The 16,123-nt window shown below is 46.9% G+C and overlaps 1 protein-coding gene across 1 annotated transcript in view; it reads right to left on the bottom strand.

Annotated features, from left to right (window-relative positions):
* The window catches only part of Parva (parvin alpha), a 154,222-nt gene that overhangs the window by 42,413 nt on the left and 95,686 nt on the right, over window positions 1–16,123 (bottom strand). Inside the window, exons 2-4 of the mRNA XM_075971916.1 lie at window positions 6,761–6,850; window positions 5,956–6,026; window positions 3,113–3,215 (exon numbers count right to left, since the gene is read on the bottom strand). Of these exons, the coding sequence (XP_075828031.1) occupies window positions 3,113–3,215; window positions 5,956–6,026; window positions 6,761–6,850 (264 nt within the window). The remainder of the gene's footprint in view (window positions 1–3,112; window positions 3,216–5,955; window positions 6,027–6,760; window positions 6,851–16,123) is intronic.

Raw genomic sequence — 16,123 nt, 5'->3', positions numbered from 1 at the left:
GAAGCTGAAGTCTGAATCCACACTGATGATGTCAGCAGGGAAAGCTGATGGGAAGATGGGGAGGTGGCTGCTGCGCTATGGGGTGGCAGGCAGTGGCTACACTGGTACAGAGGCAGGGGAAGAGGGAAGCCAGAAGACCAGCTAGAGGGGAGCTCAAGGTCACAGGAGTCATCCGAACCTGTATCTAAACTGGTCTATCCCAGGGGCTCTATCGACATCATATGCCTCAGAACTGGCTCTCCCTACCTGAACGTCCTACCTGTGTGTGGGTTTGGAAGAGGACTAAGCCGAAGGTCACACACGGAGCATGGTTTCTGTTGTGACTCACCTTTGTGACATGAAGGTGGACATCTCAAGCCATCCGACCCACTCATACACAAGCCACACAGATGTGATGGCAGGTTCTTTTATAACCCTACCCCGGAGGCAAGAATGGCCATGGTCCATTCTTGCTCGGAGAGCCTAGCATAAGACATTGTAAATAGCTTCTAAGCTTAATAGAAATCTTGCTGGAGGGGCCAACAGTTGCAGCCACAGGGGACATGCTCAGTGAGGGTCACATCTTTTCCATGATTATATGTGCCAAAGCCTTTCCATTTTGTATTCAGCTAGCATTTACAACCTTTAAATATTAATACTCATTAATATTGATGTTTGAGTACCAAATCCGTTTAGCTTCCAAGAAATTACTAGATTTTATATTAGCCATTCATTCATTTATCTAATATACATTGATTAAGAGCTAGGTGATGTTTGAGGCAGCCGGACAGGGCCATAGAAACCTGGAAAAAATAAATAGGACCTACTTCTTGATTTTAAGAGTACCACCTGTGCTTATATACACAGTTACAGCCAGCACATAAGACATGTAGACATACATATATGTGTATGTGCATGTTACAGATACATACTTATACAAGCTAAATATCCTTTACCCAAATTCATGGGAAAGAAAGTGTTTCATATATACATATATTCTCCTACAGATTTTGGGATGATGCCATGTATACAAAAGACATCTTAGGGATGAGACTTAAGTCTTAAACACAGAATTCTTTAATGGCTCATATACATTTACAGTATCGATACAAAGCCCAAAGGTACTTATTATTGTAGATAGTATTGCTAGGTAGGTCTGGACTGAACATAAACTCATTATGCAGCTGAGGCTGGCCTCAAATTTACAAGAATCCTTCTGCCTGAGCCTCCTTAATGCTGGGATTCTTGGCATATGCCAGCACGCCTAAGCTGAATGTAGTTTTGTTCTAGTGCACCAGCTTCAACTGCAGCTCAGCATGCACACCATATGTGGAATTTCCAGGTGGGTCAGCCAGCACTCAACAAACTTTCAGCAGATTCTGGAATATTTTCGGATTATAAAAGTTTGAACACACACACATTTTCCCCTTAGACACATATTATGGGTTGGGGGATGAGCACAGAAGAATTCATAGCCCTGTCTTGTACATATGATCATAATGCATAGTGTGTAAAAGGGAGACAGCTGAGTCCAGAAGGATGAGCAATAATGGTGTTTCTGGGTTGACGGTGGAGGAAGAAGGGCCCTGCAGGCAGATGCAAGAGTAAATGTTGGGCTGAACACATGGCATATGAAATAATGTACCGTAGCAGAAATACAAATAGAAAAACCAGGGGTGAGGACAGTCACTTACTTCACCTGCCATGTGAACTTTACACGCCCTGTCATGTGAGCCATTTGTGGAGAGTGCCTGGAAGAAAGGCTGCAGACAGTGTGGGGGTGGGAGATGACCTGAAGTACTGATAACTGTGCTAAGTGGTCTGGATGGCGATCTGCAGGGAAGGGCCCCGGGGGTCCTAAGTCAGGGTGGACAGAACTTGTGACTTAACCAGGTGTTGCAGCTAGCAGGTGACAGACCGGCGTGGGTGGGACCGGCGGAGGTGGGGTGGGAAGAGCAGACGTGAGCTCAGAAGCAAGTGCAAAGGGGGAGAGTAAAAATGGACAATCAGATGGACTCAGGAGAGGTCTCTGAGCAAGGAGGGGGTCTGGGCAACACTATGCCTAGGGGTGGCTGGCAAGGAGAGGGTACTTCTCTAGAAGGGTATATTCAGCCCAAGGTACACCCAGGCAGAGGGGCTGAAAGGCAGTTACATACTGACATTAGAATCTTGGGCCGCTGTGGGCCAAGTGACAAAGAAGATAAGGAAAGCTCACTTCATTCATTCCCTACTAAGAACACCCAGAATTCTCCTTTTCTTCCCCTTGGCCTTAGATTTCCATATGAACAGTTGGGAAGGCATACAGGAACAGCACGTGTGTATGTGTGTGTGTGTAAGCATGTGTGTGTGTGATAGCACATATATTTAGTAACACTCAGATCAGAGAGGGACACAGGAAAACACATAGGCCCATAGATCACAAGTGCACACATGCATGTCCACAGACAACAGACATACATATAGGCTTCTATAAATGACAGGAACATATACAGGCCTATAGATCATAGAGAGACACACACAGCTCCACAGATACACAAAGGGACACATACATTTACATAGACCACACAAGAACGTAAACATTCATTTGTGTCTGTAGACAATAAGAGGTGCATACATGAACACACACACACACACATACACGCACACATATATGACCCCATAGATCACAGAGGAGTGCAGGCACACATATAAGCCACAAAGGGTCACACACCACAGGCCTCTGCTATCATAGTACCTTCCTGCCAGGTGAGTATATACACACACATACACCCATATACCCATCAGCCACAGAAGTCTAAAAACACAAAGGGACACTCACTCATGTGTTAATCTACCTAGTGAGGCCATGAGATCAGTTTCCTGGAGGGTGAGGTGTGCTTTGCATCTCTGCAGTGGGGGTTTCTCATTAATCCAGCTGATGACCCAGAGGACCAGGGAACAGATCTATGTGGTCATTGGGACTCCTCCCACAATTCCATCGTACAAAGCAGTAGTCGTACAGGGCAGCTAAAGCCCCCGTGCTTCCATTGTCCCACTCTACCAACTCCAACCCCCTCTCAGGTGAGCCACTGTGACCTGGAACTAGAGCCTCAGCTAAGAGCCAGCTGTTATCCCCAAGTCTGCCCTCTCCTACCGAAGAGTTTCTGCAGGACTTGGCCGTCATAGAGATCTTCAGCCAGGTCCTTCACAATGATTCTTTCGCCCACCAGCACATCATTGATCCAGTCGATGAGCACCTGCAGAGAGAGTGCAAGAGTCAGCGAGGACTTGTTGCCTGTGTTTGGAAAGTCGCTTTCTCATGCTGGGCAATTAAAATCTGCATGCACTTCAATCTTAATTAAGAGCAGCAGAACTGTCATGGGACCAGTGTTCAAACGTGGGTGTGAGTCTCGGTACCCTTGTGCATTTGCAGAGTGTTCTGGCTAGTTCGTTGTCAACTTGACACAAGCTAGAGTCATCTGAGAGAGGGATCTGGCTGTACCAAGTCTGTAGGACATTTTCTTGATTAGTGACTGAACTGGGAAGGGCCCACTTCATTGTAGGTGGGGCCATTCCTGGGCTGGTGGTCCTGGGTGCTATAAGAAAGCAGGCTGAGCAAGCCTTGAGGAACAAGCCAGTAAGCAGCGTTCCTTGGTGGCCTCTCCATCAGTTCTTGCCTCCAGGTTCCTGCCTTATTTGAGTTTCTGTCCTGACTCCCCTCAGTGATGTATGGCAAACTCTAAGCTGAAATAACCTTTCCCTTCCCAAGTTGTTTGTCATCATCAAGAGTTACCCTAACTAAGGCACCTAGGTTAGTATTTCTAGTGTGGGCAGTACCAGTGAGTCTGCTGACCTTCTCTGATGCCAGGCCTTCCTTCAATGGGATAGGCTTCATACCAGGCAAGTGTATGGACTCTGGAGTCATGCAGATTAAAACTCCAGCTCCACCTCCTAACTTGTCTGTGCATCCCCCCGATCTACAGCTGTACACACAAGTGCCTGCATCTCTCTGGTATTCATGATGTACGTGTATCTGCCCCCTGTGAACTGCCTGTGTTAGGCGGTGGAAAAGAATTACCTATGACAGTGGCCAAATACTCCATGGAAGGCTGATCTTAGCATATCAAACACCCTCCCTTTAGGGTACTTGGCAAGGGTGGTTACTGTCAGCTGGCCATGTAGTACCCACAGTCAGAAGCAGAGAGAGAGATGGGTGCTGATGCTCAGCTTTCTTCCCCTTTTTATTCTGTCTGGGACCCCAGCCCATGGAATGGTGCTGCCCACACTTAGGCAACCTAATATAGATAATTGCTCGCAAGCATGCCCAGAGATTTGTTTCCATAGTCATTCTAAACCTCATCAAAGCGACAATCAAGGGTCACCATCACAAGGCACCACCCAGGCAGGGAGCAAAGAGAAGTAAGGAGCAATGAATGCTTCCCCAAAGCCTTGGTTTGGAGGAGTCTCTGAAAAGAAGACGAGGGGGTTGAAGACTAGGATTTCAAGGTGGCAGATGTAGCCTAGATCTGGAAAGTCAAAGCTCTCCCTGGAGTGAGGTGATGGCCTGCTGGGCAAGGTTGTACTTTGTTTGTGCCCAACAAGGTGCACCTCCAATCTTCCTCTTCTGCAAGCTAGGTTCTTGGTGCAGAAGATCAGTGTTTGGAACCCAAACAGCAAAGCTTGTTCTGATTGTTGTCTCTTAGACCATTAGAACATTGCCTACCCAAGCCAGGACTAGTTGTGGTGGTTTGTGTGAGAATGGCTCCCATAGGTTCATATATTTGAATACCTGGTCTCTGGTTGATGGAACTGTGTGGGAAGGATTAGGAGGTGTGGCCTTGTTGGAGATGTGTCACTGGGGTCTCTCTCTCTCCCTCTCTGCCTTATGCTTATGGATCAGATACAAGCTCTTAGCTTCCACTCCAGCGCTATGCCTGCCTGCCTGACTGTTGCCTGCCTGTCATGTTCCCCATCATGATGGTTATAGACTAGTCTAACCCTCTGCAACTGTGACTCCCCAATTAAAACATCCTTTGTAAGTTGCCTTAGCCATGGTGTTTGGTCATGGTAATAGAAAAGTAACTAAAATATCAGCTAACAGTTAACCTCTCCAGTATTGGCTCTCCTAGGCCAAGCACCCCAGAGAAGTACAAGGGCAGACAGAATCTCCACTGCAGATAGCCCACCTTCTCCCTGCATGGCAAGGTGAGGGCTCAGGCTCCTCCCTCGCCAGGGCAGCTAGGTAGATTATCTGAGGCTGAAGAGAGTCAAATACCACCCAACTACAGACAGGCTTTGAGCAGGAAGACACTATGAGCGGACCTGTGAACAAAGAGGAGGGCTAGTGTTGTGGAATCCTTTCAGCCAATAGCTTTTGGGGTACTGGCCCTTAGGGTGTGGTCTGGCTCTGTTCACGCTGAACTGCTGAACCTAGCAGCTGCTGTACAGCTCATTGACTCTGGCCTGTTTTGCACATACAACATACAGTCTCTCTCCTTCCCCACCCCTTTCTTCCTCCTCTTTCCTTCCTTTCTTTTTTCTAAGACATGGTCTCAAGTATTCCAGGTGGGCCTTAAACTCTTTTGCTCAGGGTAACCTTGGATTTCTGATCCTTCTGCCTCTTCTTCCCAAATGCTGGGATTACAGCCATGTATCATATATGCTAGGCTATGCTGTGCTGGGGTTGGAACCCAGAGCTGTGTGCATGCTAGGAGCGTACTTTACCAACAGAGCCACGTTTCCAGCCTCCAATTTCATTGTTCTAAACCAGCTAGACCATAAACAAATCACTTGGCTTCCTAAGACTTAGTTTCCTCATCTGGAAAATGGGGTTGTTCCTACTTTTGACTTTCTACGTTCCTTTGAGTGACTATGTCTTCCTTTTAGTGTTTCCTGTATGGTGCCTTTACAGAACAGGTGGTTTACACACATCCGCCAAGGCCAGGAGGGGGCAGGGAAGTCTCCCAGAACCCCCACCCTGACCCCATTTCTTCTTACCTTCATCAGTTCTTGAAGCTTGGGATCACTGCGTGAGTTTGGATCCACCATTGTCCGGACCTCATTCTCCTCTGGAAAAGGAAACAGGGCTTCTGCATTGACTGCTACCTACTGCAAAAAGAAGCTTCTCTGACTGAGATTGAGAGCAGCCCAAGTGCTGGGAATAGGTAGCTGTGAGCATTCAGCCCTAAGGGAACACTGAGGGAGAGGAGACAGCAAAAAATGGAAGAGCCAGAGAGGATGGGGGGGGGGGGTGCTGTGACATGCTCTCCTCTGGACATGACATGGCCACCACACTTGCGAACTCACAGCATCTGTGGTTACCTGAACCAGATGTGTATAAGATCAAGCCAGCCAGACTTCTAGCCTGGGTAGAGGAGGGGCTCTAGAGGTTCCACCCCTTGCCTGCTGAGGAGTTACAGGTAGCTGGTGGCCACCGAGGGAGAGAGAATGGTTCTTTGGTGGTTGCTCATGGGTTGCTCATGCTCCAGGGGATAGCTCCCAGCTGTGCACATATAGGCAGCGTTAGCTAAATTTAGTGGGTCATTAAAAAGAAGAAGAGGAGGATGGAGAGGAAGAGATGAAGTTGGAGGAGGGATATGTTGGGGGATTTGGAAGTTAGAGATATAATGGAAGTGGATGCAATCATATTTCATTACATACATGTATGGAATTCTCAAAGAATAAATTCTTAAAATTAAAAAAAATCCTAAAACTAATACAAGAGCTAGAAAAAGGAAAGGAGTTTGGTGGAAGTGTCTAAGCGGTAGGCACTAAGCTAGTCTAAATACAAGGGGACAGTTACCCAGCATGGTGTCCTCGGGGTCCAGCTCGAAGGAGATGGGGCTCAGGGGCAGGTTGATGGCGTTCATTCCTTCCTCCTGGAACTCGGATACTGAAAGACAAGGAAGAGCCTGGTCACACGTGGGGGAAGGATGACGGCGTAGGGGAGGACTCTCTGCAACATCTGTGATCAATACTTATGTTGAGAGAATGTTCCTTTCCCCCAGACAGTGAGCTCATAGTTGCTCTGTGTATCTATCTCCAGCCTGATTGCTCTTTCCTAAAATGACCTAACTGTCCCTTTAATCTCAACTCCCTGCCTGTTACCCCTCTCACTTCCTGGGGAAAACAAGAGTAATAAATGAAGAGCTCCATCTCCCAGAGAAGATTCTGGAATGAGCAGGAGCATGGTGGGCACAGCTACTCTCCAAGGCCACTGTCTCTGGCCTGTGCCTGTCCTTCCTCCAGGGCTGTCTTTGCTTTCTCTCTGTAGACAGGATGGCGGAGGCCATCAGTCTCAGGCTGCTATCTTCTGAGCCTTTTTGATGAGCACTCTAACCCTCCTCTGCCTTCCTGAGACTTTCTTCGGATGACCTGCCCTCCCTCCAGCATCTAACCCCAGCTGCTGTGTGGGAATATCGGGGGCTCCAGGCTCTGGTTTGGGTTCCCCAGCTCTCATGAAAGGTGGGATCATATCTAGGAACGACCACTTTACAGTCCTGTATCCTTAGCTGAAAAGGAACTTCCGGTGGGGGACCACTAACTTAAACATTTTTTTAAATTACATTTAATTTATTTTGGAGTGTGTGTGTGTGTAATATGGAGGTCAGAGGACAACCTGTGGCAGTAGGCTCTTTCCTTCTGCCACAATGGAATGCAGGGGTTGAACTCAGGTCATGAGGCGTGACAGCATGCATTGTTACCCACGGAACCATCTTCCCAACCTGACTACTAATTTCCTTTTTCACATACTGTAAATCCGCAGCCCAATTTAGCAAAAGAAACATTAGAGCAGGTTAGACGGAGAGCCCTGCTTCAAGCACACAATCCCACATGAACCCTGGGGAAAAAGAGTCCCTCCCCCAAGTCAGTTGTGCACCAGGAATTTGGTGTTGACCTTGGCTTACTTCTCCTAAAAGCTGCAACTCACATCCTCTCGCTTTTCATCAATTAAGCACAGAAGGGTCATTTTCTCTGAAGGTGTTGGTCACTGGGAGGTCTGAAGGCGCTAATACAGCAGCAGCAATCAACCTTCATGAAAGCAACGGCCCATCTTCTCATTATTTATTTATTTGTTTGTTTGTTTGTTTATTTATTTATTTATTGGCTCAGGCCTTCCTGACTACAGCCTAGACTTGGGAGGACTCTTAAACACAAGGCACTTACTTGCCCGGTTGTAGCTGGACAGGGAATGTGTCAGTTGCACCAACGCAGAGAAACAGGTGCTACTTCCAAAGGACATTCATATTAGGGAGTCCCTGGCCAGTGGACTCTTGTATGTAATGTATGTATGTTGCATAAATGTATTCATGTATGTGGGCGTGCATGCCAGGCATACAGAGCCCAGAAGAGGACAGCGGATGTCTTCTCTATCATTCTTGGCCTTATTCATTTAAAACAGCTTCTCTTACTGAGTCTGAAGATTCCATCTTCAGCACTGGGGTTACAGGTAGGTACTTTTGTGTAGGTACCGGGGATTCAAACTCAGACCCTCCTGCTCATAGAATAAGTGCTCTTACCCACTGAGCTGCCTCCTCCGCTCTATGACCAGCAGACTTTCAACATTCCTCAGGACATTACCCAGCTCCTGTCTCCAAATTCATCCAACTGCCCTTCTGTTAATCCTCCATAAAACAGCAGAAAAATATAGGAGACCTTAAAGCTCTAGGGAACACTTAAAGGGCTGCATTATCTCCAGCTAACTACATTTCCTTCTTTGCTCTTTTCAGGGCCATTTCTTAACTTTTTATTTTTTGAGGCAGGGTCTTTCTCTATAGCTCTCTGGGTGGCTTGGAACTCACTATGTAGACCATATGTGGAAATGAACTCACAGAGATCCACCTGCCTCTGCCTGCCGAGTGCTACTGCATCTGTCAAACATCAGTCCCCTGACCTTTGTGAATGCTAGCAGCAGTCTGACAGCTGAGCCTCACCCCCAGCCAAGGGAAGTTTTGTCCTCTGTTCACCATCAGATTCCCAAAGAGCGCTTAGGGATTCAACTGCCTAGGTTCAAATCCAGGCTCTACCACTTTCTGGCTATGTGACCTTAGACAAGTCCACTGGTTTCCAGTGCCTCACTTTCCTCGTCTACAGGATGGGAGTGATACTAATATTGCCAACTTCCTAGGTCTGTTGGAAAGATAACACGCATTCTTGGTCCCTGAGGAGAGCCATGGAAATATTGGTCACTTCTGCTACTGAAAACGGTGTCTCTGATACTCTCTGCTCCTGGCAAGTATTTATTAAATAAGGTACCCAGAATACAAAGATCACTCTTCAGGGCACAGGCTAGATACACAGGAAGAATCTGCCTGAGGAATTTAAGAAAGGCCTTCATGTTGTGGGAGGTGGAGGATAGGGTATGGGGGGGGGGTCTGAAGGGGGGGATGTTGGGCCAGGAATCATTTACATTTTAGTCTGAATTTGAACCTGATTCTCTGTGTGCATGCATGTGCATTTCTGAGATAACATTTGCAGCGCGTGGTTGTTTCGTTTTTTTGAGACAGGGTCTTGTAGGTAGCCCAGGCTGCCCCAGATTCACTATGTAGAACATCTTGGCCTCAAACCTGTAAATCAATCCTTCTGCGACCACGCTGCGTTTTGTGAAGAAAAAAAAAACCCCACATCTGTCCCAGATGTAGCCAGAGCCAGGTTTGTATAAGCACAGAGGTCTCTAAATATCTCCTAACTAGAAAGATGATATTCCCAGCCAGGACTCCTAAAGGTGGGCCTGAATGAGGTTCCCCATTGTGGAGCATTTTTTTTTTTTTCAGAATGTTTTCAGATGAACACTGCTACGGTCAGAACTCCGCCCTCTGGCCTGCCTCTTTAATTCACTCACAGAGACACAACAAGCCCCAGAAGAAAGGCTCAGATATGCTTGCCATTGGAAATGGGTGTTTGGAAGAAACCATTGGGCAGGAACCCTATTCCCGTTCCATTAACCGCTGACTCAGAGCCAGTTGTTTGTAAAAGCCAATATGCAAACTGCTCAGTCTGCGCCTGGCCCCCCGCCCCACGAGGCCCCATTAGCAGCCACTTTCCCAAAACAGCCCGCCTGCTTTGGAAGGTTCCTTTCTATTCAACCCGAGCAGGGCCCAGCAGCAGCCTGCTTGCCAATCCCTGAGCTCGGAAAGACAAAGGACAGCGATTGAATTTTCTCAGAGCAGAATCTGAAGATGTTGTTTACTCTAGAATGGTCTGAAGCGCTCGGCCTGAGGGTGCAGCCTCCAGCGGCTCACCGGCCATTAGTCATAACTTAATAAAAGCGTAAATGGTTAGCTGAAGGGCAGGCTGGGAAAGCTCCGAGATTGCCTTAGTTCACCCCAAGAAAAGGGGTTTCTTTCTTTCATTTTATTCTCTAGAAAATGCTGTTTGAAATGAGGTCCAAATGGCCAGCAGAAGGCAAATCTTGGAATTTCAAAGAGCTGGATTCGAATCCTTTTCTGGCTTTTATTAGCTGTAGGACGGGATGAGGCTTCCTGCAGTTAGATCTAAAACGATCCTCTACACAGCTGACACTTCTGGGTTCCTCCAGGGTTTCTATTCTTTTCAAAGAATCCCCATTTTAGTATAGGAGCCCCATTCTGATTGTTTCAAATCAATAGCGATGTTCCTTACCCCTGTACGGGGGGCCACGCGATACAACTCTAGTTACTGAGCTGTGAGTGTGGGTGGAAACATTTCTAGGAGATTCTAGGAATAATTTCCCTCCATTTAAGAAAGAGTCCTACTGAGCGGTGGTGGCGCACACCTTTAATCCCAGCAGAGGCAGAGGCAGAGGCAGGAGTGTCTCTGTGAGTTCGAGGTTAGCCTGGTCTACAGAGTTCCAGGACAGTCCAAGAAGATGCACAGAGAAACCCTGTCTGGGGGTGGGGAGAGGAGGTAAGAGTCCCAAGGAAGGTAAGTGCCCCCTGCCCCTCACTGTTATTGTACCAGGCTGTTATGTGCAAGTTTACCGCAGATATTTTATAGCCAAGAGGCGAGTGAGTCTAAAGCAGAGGTTAATACACTAAAGTTGGCAGGAATGAGGAAAAGAAGGGGCTTTGGTTGATACTTGGGCGCTATTGCCCCTGAAACCATCCCTTACTCTTTAAACTAGAAAAGTAGGTGTTTTCTTGGGCCAGGGGCCCAATCTACCCAGTCAGTGTGCAGGAACCAACATTACATGGAGAGCATGGGTCAGTAATTGATAGTAACTTCCTCTTTCTCAGGGATTTGCTGAACTCTGAAGCTCTAGGCCTGGGAACCCAAAGAACCCCAGGAGAGAAACAAGTATAGAAAAAAGAATCACAAAATGTTCTAGAAGTAAAAGAGGGTTGGGGTGGAGCTCAGCTGGTAGGGTGCCTGCCTGGCACCCCTGAAGCCCTGGGTTCTGTCCCCAGGAAGTGGAGCACAGGGTAACCCCAGCACTGGGCAAGTAGAGACAGGAAAGCTCAAGACCAGACATAGTAAGTTCGAGGCTCCATAATTATATTCACTCAACGGATAAGCACCTCTGGAGTCTGGAGACCTGCCTTACTCTGCTCCCAGGAGTGGGAGAGATAGGCCCAGGGAACAATGGGACCAGTGTGCTGCACCTAGGCCCCAGAGGGGGACCAAAGGAGCTTCTGCTGAATAAGGTTGTTTCTGATGCTGAAGTCTGGGGGGTGGAGGGGTTCCTAGAAAAAAGGCTATTTGAGTGGGACTTTGAAGCATCTAAATTCTCTTATAACACAAGTAGACCCCCTAAAGCACATATATGTAAAAACAGGGAGGTTTAGGAAAACAGGATAGGGGTTGAGACAGTGGCCATGATGTCTGAACAGAGTTTTGAAGTATGCACATTTAAAGAGAGGTAACAGAGAAGTGGATGGGCCTAGAGTGTTAGAGTTGTGGGCTTACTCATAAGGAGAAAGTAAAGGCAGAATGCCCCCAAAGAATAAGATATAAGGGAGGCTCCAAGGCTGCAGGAGCTGCCATTATCACTGCACAAGCTGACTGCCCTCCCACATATACAAAGAACGACTGGAATTTGAAACTGAAAGCAGTGTTGCTGCAGAAGCACGAACATATAATGCTCAGGGAGAAACCAAACTAAATGAGAATAGGACTGACATATGGGCAATATAAACCTCTCAGTTAAAACCATAGGAAATATTTCTTTGCTATTGACAAACTAATCCTGAAGCTCCCAAGCAAAGGCGGCACAGAGTGCTGACAGCAGATTTCAAAAACTAGCAAAGTTCTCATAGTCAAAACAGGATGGCGTTGGCAAAAGCTTAATGGCATAGAACAGAGAACTCAGAAACACACCCAGTCAGGGTCTCATGGATCCCTGGCTAGCTTTGAACTTAGGATGCAGCTGAGGGGTATCTTGCACTCCTGATCCCATGCCTCTACCTCCTCACTGCTGGGATTAGAAATATGTTTTATCACACTTGTTTTAGGCAGTAGTAGGGATGGAACCCACGGCTTTGTGCATGCTGGGCAAGTACTTTACCCACTGAACTCCATCCCAGCACCCCAATGCATCTCTGTTGAAGGCATAAAGGCAATTCCACACGGAAAACAGTCTTTTTAACAAAGGATCCTACAGCGACTATAGAAAAGTAGGTGAAGACATAGATCGAAATCTAAAGTATGGCGCTAAAAGAAGCTTCTCTATGCCTCTCAAAAAGGGGGGGGGACACTGACCTTGGGTGTGCAATGCATTTTTAAGATAAAACAGTAAAAGGAAAATCTATAAAAGAAATCTATTGAACCTTATTGAAACACCTACTCTGTGAAGGACGCCACTAAAGAATGAAGAGGGGCTGGTGAGATGCTCAGTGGATAAAGCCCTTGCTGGGCAAGCATGAGGACTTGAGTGTGATCCCCAGCACCCACACTGGGCATGGGAACGCTCAGCTGTAATCCCAGTGCTTCTATGGGGAGATGGAAGGTGGAGACAGAAGAATTCCCAGACGCTCACGACCAGCTAGGCTGGCATACACTGTGACAAAATGACGACACTGAAGGGTGTCCTCTGACCACCACAGGTGCACAGCAGCAAGTACATGCCTGCAAACACACATAAATGCACATGTGTGTGTATGTTTGATGCAGTCCTGGCTGTCCTGAAACTTGTTCTTTCTTTGATGATGAACAGTTTATAGGGCAGTGTAAGCCAAATAAACACTTTCCCCGAGTTGCTTTGGTCATGGCGTTTCATCACAGCAACATAAACCCAAAGGCACTACTGATGTAGAAAAATATACACCATCATGTAGGGTAGATAGAAATCCATAATTTTATGGGACATGTAGGTTTCTTCCCTTCCCCAGGAAGATGTTGGTGATTTATTCATCCTGAATAGAGTTGTCTAGATACATCTGCACAGAAATAATACACTGAGATTATCACAAAGTCCCACAACAAAGGCTTCCAAGAAGCTAGGAAGAAATCCCATAGTCCAGGGCTGTGGTGTGATGGTCCAGCGACACTGTCAACTTGATTGGGTTTTAAACCACCGTGGCGTATCTCCATTGGGGTGTTCCCAGAAAGGTTTAACTGAGGAGGGAGGATCCACCCTGGATGTTGGTGGCACCATCCCATGGGCTGTGGGCACAGACTGAAGACAAAGGAAAAGGGGAGGTGAGCACCGGCATTCATCTCTTGGCGACTCTGTGACCTCAGACTCCTCACACTCAAGCTGCCGAGGCTTCCCTGCCATGAGGGACTGTATCTTCGACTGTGAGCCAACGCCTTCCTTCCTTCAGTTGCTTCTGCCAGGTGTTTTATCACAATGACAAGAGACCAATACAAAAGCTTCAAGTAATGAAGAGCTTCCTCCATGCTTAAGGATACTTAAGGGACAGTTTTCATTTTCTAGGTGGGTCTCACAAGTGGATCTACCACTAAAGGCTCAGTGGTCTGCTCACATCTCCCCAAACCCAAGTTTTTATTGTATATTCACGGCCCTGATAGAGATCTTTGTGTCCAGAGTTTATGTACTAGTTTTCAGTTGCAGCGAAAGTCAGCTACTGGAAACATGGTAGATTACAGCAAGAGCTGTAGGTTAGAGCCCAATGTGGGTCTCATTGGGTTAAAGTGGAGACATCAGTGGGGCTGCATCCTTCCGTGGGCTTTTAAAGTAACTTTGTGTTCTTGTCTCTTTGCCCATATTCCTTGTCTCTTAGTTCCTTTGCACCATCTCCAAAGCCAGTACTGCAGGAGGGGGTAAGCTTTCCCGTGGCATCTCTTTGACCTTTTTTTTTTTTCTGTTTCCCTTGTCCACTTTCAAATACCTTGTGCTTACACTAGGTCTACCTGGGTAATCCATCAGGGACTCCCACACACAAATTCTATTCCATTGTGTCACATAAAGTTCTTTTTACAACATTTCCTGGGAGTCAGAGCTTGGGTATCTCTGGAAAGACCATAATGTCTACAATGGCTTTTTCCATAGACTAGGAACATTCTCTTCCCTCCTTGTCCTTCCTTGCAACATATGGGTTCACTTCCATCCTCTTGATTATCAAAAGAAAATGCAAAGCCCTGATGCTGCCCACCCAGTCCCTCAAACAAGGGAAGCTCTATTACTTTCAACAACAAAAAATAATACTTGTTTCCATAGCTATTATAGATCGGGCAAGAGCCAGGTCTTAGTGGCCTCAACACAATGCCAGAGTCGAATCACATGCTCCTATACCTTCTGCAACTATTTAGACACACACACACACACACACACACACACCCCCTGGGGGAGAGGCTGCCAGTGCAATGGGAAGGGATGGAAGGATCCACAGTCCTGTGTCAGTTTTTAATTTGGTAGGCTTTATGGCCGCTGCAAAGTTGGAAGGTAGCCAAGCAATGACCCTGGGCACGATTTTATTGTTCTGCCCAGCACGTGGTACAACTGCCCTCCAATTGCTAGCAAGCTCAGAGAGAGGGGGCAGAACTACTGTTTGGCTCCAGGCAGTCAAAAATATGAATGGAAACATCTGCTGAGGTCTTAGCAAGCCATGAGAGTTCAATTTAGACGGCACAAGGCAAGGAGGTTCAGGGGAACAACACATAAGTAGGCTTTGTTTATCCATGCAATGGCTTGCTGCTTCTTTAGACGGAGAACCATATCACTGCCTTGGCTTAAAAGTCTACCCAGGGCTGGTGAAATACAGTGCTGGCTATCAAGCCCGAGGACCTGAGTTCAACTCCCAGGACCCATAGAGTGGAAGGAGCGAATTTTAAAGTCTATCCCTACTCAAGCAGATGGTTGTGTGATGTTCTGGGTGTATATAAAGGTGAGGTACCACATCGCCGTGGATTGGTGTGAATCTGGCTATGTTCACACACCCTAAGCTTTTGGAAGAATACAGAATTTAATCTAGCTGGCTAACTGTATGTCTGGTGAGCTGTCTAGTCAGTAGAACTGATTCTGCTTATCTTCCTGGATTCTAGGCAGAGTGGGGGGTACCTCTAGAGCCAGGAGTAAAGAATATATTGGCAGATGATTCCCAAATTGCTGGAGCTGGCCAATCCCTATGGTGGCTCTCAGAGTCTAGCAAAGTACCAGGGACCAAATCTTCACACTTAGTGTGGGCGATGCTTTTCTGGGAAGAGGGTGTTTGTTCTGGTTTAATTTCTGTTGCTGTGGTTAAATATCTTGACAAAAAGCAATATACGGAAGAAAGTGCTCACAATTCCAGGTTAGAGTCCATTATTGTGAAAAGTCAAGACAGGAACTTAAATACCATATCTTCAGTCAGGAGCAGAGAAACAATAAGCACATAGAAGCCTGCATGCTTCACACTTATATATAGGACCAACTGCCTAGGGAGTGGTGCCACCAACAATGGGCTCACTCTTCTTACATAAATTAGCAACCAAGACAATCCACTACAAACATCCCCATAGGTCAACCTGATCTAGACAATTCCTCATTAAAAGTCTTTCCAGGTGATTCTAGGCTGTATCAAGTAGACAGTTAAAACAAAACAACAGTGTAACACACTAAAGTCCCCCAGGTAGCTCTGATACAATCCTGAGAGCACAGGGCACGCCTCAGGTATAGTGAGCCACAGGGATGTATTGGGTGTGTTTCTCGCTTTATCTTTGTACAATCCAGGGATTAAGCTTCCTTTCTGCAGCTCCTTCTCTGTGAATCTTCCACCTTCAACATCCATAGCCTTCTTTTTTATCAGTT

This window comes from Microtus pennsylvanicus, chromosome 5 (assembly GCF_037038515.1).
Source record: "Microtus pennsylvanicus isolate mMicPen1 chromosome 5, mMicPen1.hap1, whole genome shotgun sequence".
NCBI lineage: Eukaryota > Metazoa > Chordata > Mammalia > Rodentia > Cricetidae > Microtus > Microtus pennsylvanicus.
Note: the sequence above shows the minus strand (reverse complement) of the source record. Positions and strands in the feature narration are given on the sequence as shown.